We start from the raw sequence: 9,678 nt of genomic DNA on the forward strand, positions 1-9,678 counted from the left end.
CTGAAAGTTCCCTCGCAAATCCGTCGCTGAAAGTTCCCTCGCAAATCCGTCGCTGATAATTCCCTCGCAAATCCGTCGCTGAAAGTTCCCTCGCAAATCCGTCGCTGATCCGTCGCTAAATACATCCGTCGCTAATCCGTCGCTGAAAGTGTCCGTCGCAAATCCGTCGCTGATCTGTCGCTGATAGCATTACCTATGACTGTTTGACCGACGGAGTATCAGCGACGGATCAGCGACGGAGACCCCTTTCAGCGACGGATCAGCGAGGGAATTTTCCCTCGCTGATACCCAGCATTTTTGTAGTGTATTGATCAATCTTCAATAAAAACTCAAGAATCCATGGCAGAGTTATGATTTAACCTTGAAGAACATGAGAGGAGAGTTGAGAGAGTTTGAGAGGAAAAGTCAAACCTTCAATCTTGGTCAAACCCTATATTACGTAACTGAGATTTTACAATGGAGCTCCTTTTCAAAATTACAAAGAATAAACCCTTTATATAGGGTCAGACTTGAAAGCCTCTAGTCAAAGTCAAACTAACTAAAACAAAGTCAAACACGATGACTTATACAATTATAGACAATTTTATCTTTCAAGACGAATACAATTTAACACTGATTTTCAGTCCTAACAGAGAGACTCTTTTTTATGTTGGTACAGGCCTAGTTATTGAATGGTGAATTCGTCGTGATCATCGTCTTCATCATCATCATCATCACCTAAGTCTTGTCCAGCATCAGGCAAGGGAAGGTCTTCATCTTCTTCATCATCGTCTTCCTCCCTTTCCTCATCACCAGCATTAGCTGTAGAGGTGATAGGAAGGTCTTCATCATCAATAGGAGCTATGAAGACATCATCATCATCCTTAGCTTCAGCGTCATAGAAAGTGACGGCATCCTTAGACTGAGGGATTAAGGATTGAGGAGCCTCAGTTTCAACGGCAACAACAGCTTCAACATTAGCGGCAGGTTCCTCAACAACATGTAGCTCTTTCTCCCCCTCTTTTTCACCATCAAGAGAAGAGATGAGATCTTTAAGACGTTGAAGAAGATCATCCATGTGAAGCTCGAGGTTTGATAGAACCTCAGTTTGCAGTCCAGAGTCTGACGATCATTATCTGTGAAAGATTGTTTAGGGACCAGGGTTGGATGTTGTAGAAGCACCAAAATCTGCTCCATCAGCTCACCATTCCTGGCGAGCTGACTTGGACTTCATCGGTCTTTTTATTTAAAGCAATGATGGCCTCAATGTTGGTGCGTACATCAACTTGCACCAGGATCAGCAACTCCTTCACCTTATTGACTTCAGCTTTGACAGCAGAGAGGCCTGAGGAGAGTCTTCTTTATTGGGCATGTCTTGGTGGACTTGATCCATCTTGCCCAAGACAGTGGCGACAATAGGGAGAAGGAGTTTCACATCCTCATCCATATCATAGACATCCGTTTTCATGGCTGAAGGTTCTGTTGCGAAAGGACCTGGAAAAGAATTAATATTTTGAGCATAAGAAGGCTATTGGTTAGAAGAAATGAAAATTGGTGTTGGTTGTCTGGAAATCGCCTTCGTGAGGATAGGCGTCCTGTGACTGAGGCACCTCGAGAAGAGTTACCTCAGGTCCTGTGGTGATTGCTTCATCACCAGCAGAGAAAACTATTGAAGAATCACCAACATGTGTTGAGACCAAGGGAGGATAGGATAGAATGGCTGAGAGAGGTGGTAGTGAGTGTTCAGCAGTGGCAGTGCTGATATTCATACCTTCAGTGATTTGGGTCACTGAGGCGGTTTGGGTAAATAGCTACTTATACGACAGTGTCTGTAGAGACTATTGAAGAGCTTGGTGGGGGTAGAAGAGAGAGTGCCTCGGGGATAAGACTTGTTTCAATGACTGAAACCTATTGGGAGGTAACAATCAGCAATTTGGATCCCCCCCTTTTGGATTTTTTGGTCCTTAAAGAAGGACCAAGATGGGCTTGAGAAGAGGTCCTCTTGGGGGATATGGTGGTGGTGGTTGGGATAGACTGAGGGGGGTTTGCCTCAGTCTTGACCACCGTGGGAGAGAAGAAGGGGTAGAGGACATACCTGTGCCATGGGCGATGGCGAGCATTGGTACAAACAAACCAATATCTACAGGTTTAGACTTGTGGTCCAAGATTCTAAACCCAAGCCTACAAATAGGCATGTTGCCTTCTGTGGGGTATTTGTTGCCAAAGATCTTTGCAAATACCATGCACATGAATCTGGTGTAAGGCATCACCTTTTCTCATTGGCGTTTGTTCAGCTTCAACGCCAGGTCTTCAAAAATCACACCAGCATATTTGGTCGTCATTTGGCGTATAATGTAGACGCCAATGTTGAGAACCACCCTTGAGGCCTGGTCCTGTCCACACGTATTGCCTCCCATACACTGGATGAAATGGGAGAACATGAATTGCCATACCCCAGACATGCAGTTCTTCTCAATCTTTGACAGTGACTTGAGGGGTTTGCTGGAGTCCTTCTTGGATGGCCATTGGTAGCCAATATCATCAAGGAAGGTGATGGTATCTTCAGTGGAGGGTTCATTGGTGTAGGGACCCTTTGGCAGTTGAAGGGTCATCCTCAGAGTTGGAATATCAAAAATTACAGTCATTCTGGTAAAGGTGAAGGAGATTTTCTCCACCTAGTTTCCAGTTTTGTAAGTCTCTTGCTTTACTTCAGCAGTGAACCAAAACTGCTAAAGAAGTTCTTTGACCATTATGGGTTGAAATGTCAGTGCATGGCCGATTGGGGAGTTGCTTAGGAAGTTGGCCGCATCCTCGAAGTGGGGTTTTTTGATTGGGATGTCTAGAAGGCCAACGTGGTTGTTTGGCTTGAAGGACACTTCATCAACGACTAAGTTTACACTATTGGCTGCCATTTTTGTTTATAAGAAAGATAAAATAGAAGATAATGCAAGGGTTTGTTAGAATGTTATTCTTTAAGTTTTTAAAGAAAAACTTCTTTTGAAATATCCGGAATAATATTAGGGTTTTCCAAGATGATTAGGTGTATTGAAACTTAGATTATAATCAAGTATTCGAATAAATCATTAATGTGTTTGTTCGTTATTTAAGAAAACAAGTTCTTAAATGTCCAATAAAGTTTCATAGAAGGAGAACAACAGTTCAAAATAAAACAAATTTATCAACCTTAAGTTCTTGAAGAAGGTAGAAATGGTTGAAGGTTTTTGAAAGTTCTTGGTTCTTGCTTTGCAGAGTATCTTGAGAGAAAAAGTTCGTTTGAGATATTTTGTAAACGTAAAGAAAAATAGGAGAAGTTATCTCACGTATTTATAGGTAAGAGGAGAGAGGAAAAAGAGGAGAGGGGAAAAATGACTCTTGAAAAGATGTGCAATGATGAAAGTGTTTGCACGTCCTCATCCTTGATTGGATGGAATACTAATGGATAGCATGTGTTAGAGGGACGGGTGCGTCTCGAAACCATTTTTAAATAAAAAGAATTAATTACGTCATAAGAAATATGACCGTTCATTATCATTTTCTTTTAAACAATCACTGGATAAGGAAAGAAGGTAGTGAAACTTTTAAGTCTTTTAAAACATAAGGATCATTGAATAGAAAAGATTCAGTAATAGTTTTAAGAAAAGAATATATCTTTTGAAATAAGATATAAGTTTGAAAGGTTCAGTGATAAAGATAATCACTGAAGAAATTTCACTTTTAAAACAATATTATCACTGAGTAAGAAAAAGAGTCAGTGATGGTTTTGTTTTAAGAAAAGACAAGTATACCTTAGAGTTATAGTTACTTAAAAGGTTCATTGATAGAAAGAACGATTGAAAATTTAAAAAATTTTCAGTGATAATTTTAAGATTTAGAAAAGAAGATAAATATACATACCTTAGAGAGAGAGAGATACATTTACTCAAGAGTTCAGTGATAAAGTGAGAACATTGAATCATTTCACTTATGTATCACTGAGTGTTAGGATCCAAGCGCTTACCACTATGCCCAAAGCAATTGCTAGTGGAGAAGGCGCAACTTATTTCCTTATAGCGTAGCAGCCAGCGCCACGTTTCGATTTAGGAAGATGCTGGTCAATGACCCAACAATCCCCCCTACCATCTGCCAGCACTAACAAGATCTTCGCTAGAAGTCAATGGCTGCACAGCATGCCTTTGGCATTATTATGCACTCCATGGGATTCGAACCCGTGACCTGCTTTGATACCACATGATAGGATCCAAGCGCTTACCACCATGCCAAAAGCAATTTCTAGTGGAGAATGCGCAACTTATTTCCTTATAGCGTAGCAGCCAACACCACGTTTTGATTTAGGAAGATGCTGGTCAATGACCCAACACTGAGTATTGCTTAGATCTGGAGGAATTAATCCTCAACGTTTAGCATTGCAAGCTGATCAAGATGTTAAATCTTGTCTCATCAAGAGGCTTTATAAAAAGGTCAGCGAGTTGGTACTCAGTAGGTATGAAGTTAAGTTTAATATTATTATTCATAACATGATCTCGGATAAAATGATATTTGATCTCAATATGTTTGTTCTTGTAGTGGATAATAGGGTTGTTTGCAATATCAATAGTACTGGTGCTATCACAGTAGATAGGGATCTTTGAGAGCTGATGATCATAGTTGTTGAACTGGTTTTTCATCCATAAGATTTTAGCACAACAACTTCGACTAGCAACATATTCAGCTTCAGCAGTTGACGTGAACACTGAGTTTTGTTTCTTACTTGTCCAACTCACCAACTTTCCACCTAGAAGCTGGCAGCCTTCAATGGTGCTTTTTCTATCAATTTTGCAACCTGCAAAATCACTATCCGAATAACCAATAAGGTCAAAACCTGAGTCCTTAGGATTCCAAAGGCCCAGATTTGGAGTTCCCTTAAGATATCTAAAGATGCATTTTACAGCAATCAGATGGGACTCCTTAGGTTCAAATTGATATCATGCACACAAACCAGTAGAGTACATAATATATGGACGACTTGCAGTGAGATACAGTAGGGAGCCGATCATTCCTCTATAAATAGTAACGTTTATAGGCTAACCATTTGGATCCTTGTTCAATGAGAGAGGAGGAGCCATTGTAGTCTTCATAAATGAGCTGTTGGTTAGATCAAACTTCTTCAGCATGTCGCGAACATACTTACTCTGGTTGATAAAGATACCTTTATCTGATTGTTTAATCTGGAGACCTAGAAAGTAAGTTAGTTCTTCCATCATGCTCATCTGATACTATTTCTTCATGTGTTCAGCGAACCGAAAACATAAAAAGAGATTAGTGGAACCAAAAATTATATTATCGACATAAATTTGGACTAGAATGATGTGACCTTTAACTTTCCTGAGAAACAAGATCTAGTTAATATTTCCACGAACAAATTTCTTAGAAATGAGAAATGAGGAGAGGGTATTATACCAGGCATGAGGGGACTGTTTTAACCCATAAAGAGCTTTATCCAATCTATAGACATGATTTGATACTTGGGTTCAAGAAACCCTGGAGGTTGTTCAACATAAACTTCCTCTTGAAGACTTCCATTTAGAAAAGCACTCTTTACGTCCATTTGAAAGTCTTTGAAGTCCCTATGGACAACAAAGGATAGAAAGAGTCGAATAGCTTCGAGTCTAGCCATTGGTGCGAAGGTTTCATCATAGTCGATCCCTTCTTCTTGCCTATAGCCTTGAGCAATAAGACGAGCCTTATTTCGGGTCACAATTCCTTGTTCATCTAACTTATTGTTATCAACTCACTTGGTGCATATTACAGTTTTTCACATGGACGCTAGATAAGGTACTAGACTTGGTTCCTATCAAACTCACTGAGTTCCTCTTGCATAACATTGACCCAACTAGAGTCAGTGATAGCCTCACTGATCTTCTTGGGCTCAACTAAAGAAAGAAAGTTGACAAAGAGACATATATTACCTAGACCATGTCGTATCTGAATACCTGCACTTGGATCACCAAGAATTTGATGTATTGGATGGTCTTTCGTTAATCGCTGAGCTTGTAGAGGATTATCATCTTATATTGGAAGCTCAAGCATAGAAGATGAGGCTTCATCAACAGATTCTTCAACAATAGGTTGGATTGATAAAGGATCCTTAGTAAGCGATTCAACAACTGATAGAGGTTCAGAAACTAAAGAATTTTCAGTGACTGAAAATCCTGTTTGAAGTTCAAGGAGATAAGTGACCAATGGGACAACAACTATCCCTGAAGAGGATTCAGCTTCGTTATTAGTCACATTTGGAATGATAATCGGATTATTGTCTTGAGGATCAACACTTGGTTGATTGCTGAAGGAGGCTTTAGGTTGTCCATAATGAGATATCATCCAGTTGTCTAACTCTTCATCATTTTCAAATATGGGTTTAGAGTTAGCTGATTGAGATTCATCAAAGTTGACATGGATAGATTCTTCTATAGTTTATCTTCTTTTGTTGAATACTTTGAAGACTTTGGATACTAAAGAATATCCAAGGAAGATTACTTCATCAGCTTTGGGATCGAATTTTCCAAGATGGTCTCTATTGTTAAAAATGTAACAAGTACAACCAAATATGTGAAGAAAGCTAATATAAGGCTTTATACTATGGAAGAGTTCGTAAGCTATCTTCTTGAATCTTTTGACGACCAGCGCCCGATGTAACACCTCCAAACACCACATTTGCATATATTACATATTTCATTACATAGAAATATAGTTTACACAAGGATTACTATATGTACAAAATCTACATATAAAAATTTCCAAAACAAATCCTGTACTACATGTAATGCAACATGTATCTTCAAAAGCAGACAACATATTAGGAAAATAATCACATTTTCCCTTTCCCTTTAATATCCCGGACCCCGCTATTCCTGCATTGCATAATTTAAAACAGAAAATGAGGGTTAGACCAGATGGGTCTAGTGAGTAAATCCCTTCCTTGGAAATACAGGGTGATGAACACCAAAATATGATAATGTAATTCCGCTTAGAAATATTCTGCATTACAAATAAATGATGCAGTTCACAATATCATGCAAAATAGAGTATACCCAAGAACCTCAGTTCTATAAAAATATCTCTGATTAGAGATCCAACGTTCTCAATATGAAACAAATATTGTAACCAAAACTTCTTGAATCAATAGACCATTCCTTTATAAATATTAAAAGAAAAGATTTAAGGCAATACTTGCCTGATATGACAAACTATTTCCCCCTTCTCAATAACATCTAAATTATTATTTCTAAATAGAAATAATATCTTTAATTYATCARSTCACAAAGAAATGATGACTCAAAGTTATTAAATCCAATTAGTAATAATAATAAGAGTTATAAWATTATCCACATATGACAATGCCACCCTTATTCCAAGTACACATCTCCTTGATATGCCACCCTTATTCCTCCATCAAAACAGGGCTACTTATCAGAACAGACATAAGTCACCACGTCTGAAGTATCCATTCCCAGTTCCAAACCAGAACAGACAAAATTCACCACGTCTGGGGGAACTATTACTTAAAACAAGTTTCATACCAAAACAGACTTACGTCACCATGCTTGGTAGAAACAATTTACAAAATCCACTTCCATACCAAAACAGACTTATGTCACCATGCTTGGTAGAAAGGTTTCCCAAAAATATAGTTTCATACCAAAACAGACTTACGTCACCACGCTTGGTAGAAACATTTTCCAAAAATTCCGTTCCAAACCAAAACAGACTCACGTCACCACGCTTGGTAGGAACATATATTTTTATTTAAAAAGATATTAAAATACCCATTTTATAATCCATAATTAAACCCAATAATAGACATTTTAAACCATATAAAAAGTCTAAAATATAAAACTCATGAAAAATTTCCAAATAAGAAGTTATCCGGACAAGTTATTCGGATATAAAGTCCGGACAACACTTGTCCCTTTTGTCCGATTTACTAATCCGGACAACTCATCGCCCAAGGCTTGTCCGATTTAACACTTGAAATTATTCCAACACTCTTGYCCGGATAACAAGTCCGGACAATACATCGCCCAAAACTCGACCGATCTAAAAATAATGCGGTCACCATATGATCGTATTCCTACTTCTCAGTTCAAAATGTTAACCATTCTTATCATTCATAGCTCGCTTAAAGCTTAACCGGTTTAAAACTAAACCGCTTAACGCTTGATCGGTTAAGGGYTTAATCGCCCAACCCTTGTCCGATTTAAGAAATATCCGGACAAGCTTTGTCAGATTTAAACCTAATCCGGTCACCCTTTGTTCGGATAAAACCCTTAAACAAATACATGATTTCTTTCCAATAATAATCAACATTCAAATAAAACCAGTATCAAATTTTATGTAAAAAGGTTTAGAAATCACTCACCTTGAAAATAACTGATTTCTTTCCAATAATAATCAACATTCAAATAAAACCAGTATCAAATTTTATGTAAAAAGGTTTAGAAATCACTCACCTTATGAGAATTCGCAGTTTTGAAGAAGATTGCAAACTTCTTTTAAATAACCGGACAACTCTTCTCAAATCACTCTTTAGATTTCAAAAATAAATGGCAAGGGAATGAAATGAAGGTAAAACTCTCCCTTTTATACCTTTCTAAAACAGGAAAGGTCGGCCATCTAGGCCCTTACCCACATGCATGCATGTACACATGAGTTTATGCATACACCTCATGCATACACACTCTACATATATATTTTATACACATATATGTATATATATATATATATCTACATATTATGCATATATCCCTATGCATAAAAATACACATAGTCACATATTAAATTTACGTAAGTATGTATCCACATAAACAATTAATTCACATAACAAATACCTAGGGTAATGATCAGAACCCGGTTATCACAACCGATTCTGAGTGAAACAAGCAGTGCTGATTGCTTCAGCCCATAATTAAGTAGGGAGATGAGATTCGCTGAGTATTGATCGAGCATACTCAATGATTGTTCGATTTCTTCTTTTAGCGACCCTATTCTTTCGTGGAGTTTTCACAGCTAAGAAGTTGTGTGAGATTCTCTTGTTCATAAAGAAGTCATCAATGGTACTATTTTTGAATTCAGTGCCATGATCATTCCTAATAGATCCTACTTTTATGTTGTTCAGTACTTCTATGTGTTTGATGAATGAGATAATTTCTTCAGGTGCAACAAATACCATATTAAGGTTATATATCAAACTAGGGTAGATTAGTAATATTTTAGTTTCTGTCTCATTCTTGTCCCATCTTATTTCACTTATTTTGGTGGAATAAGAAAAAGCCTCTTTTGTCCCATGTTTTCCCACCTTGTCCCAGTTCTTATCCTTGTCCCATGTCGCACCAAATGTGGGATAATGAGTTCTTGTTCTGTACCATGTTGTACTAAACGTGGGACTATGAGTTTTGTCCCATCCTGTCTTATCCTATCCCATGTTCCAAACACAACCTTAAGGTACTGCAGTGCAGTTTAGCATATTAAACTTTTAATGAGAAAGTACGTGTGAATAAAAGAAATGGAAATGGCATGAGGTTTAACAATTGTGTTATATTATTACAACAATGATCCATGAACACAAAGTCAGTCTAACTTCGTTAATGGAGAGAATGGTGGGAAAACGGAGATGATGAAAATATTAATGCGATATCTTTCTTTCATGGGAGGCAAATCTAAGAC

At 37.9% G+C, this 9,678-nt stretch overlaps 1 protein-coding gene across 1 annotated transcript; it reads right to left on the reverse strand.

Annotated features, from left to right (window-relative positions):
- Positions 1-664: 664 nt before the first annotated feature.
- Positions 665-1,057, reverse strand: LOC112524965 (trigger factor-like). Its single transcript, XM_025134907.1, has one exon. It carries the CDS (start codon positions 1,055-1,057, stop codon positions 665-667), a length of 393 nt encoding a protein of 130 aa, XP_024990675.1.
- Positions 1,058-9,678: the final 8,621 nt, after the last annotated feature.

The sequence above is a fragment of the Cynara cardunculus genome, assembly GCF_001531365.2.
Source record: "Cynara cardunculus var. scolymus isolate 2C chromosome LG 13, CcrdV1, whole genome shotgun sequence".
Taxonomy (NCBI): domain Eukaryota; kingdom Viridiplantae; phylum Streptophyta; class Magnoliopsida; order Asterales; family Asteraceae; genus Cynara; species Cynara cardunculus.

Excerpts from the sequence above, each read along its gene's own strand:
- LOC112524965 (XM_025134907.1), bottom strand. The coding sequence starts at position 1,057 with ATGGATGATCTTCTTCAACGTCTTAAAGATCTCATCTCTTCTCTTGAT.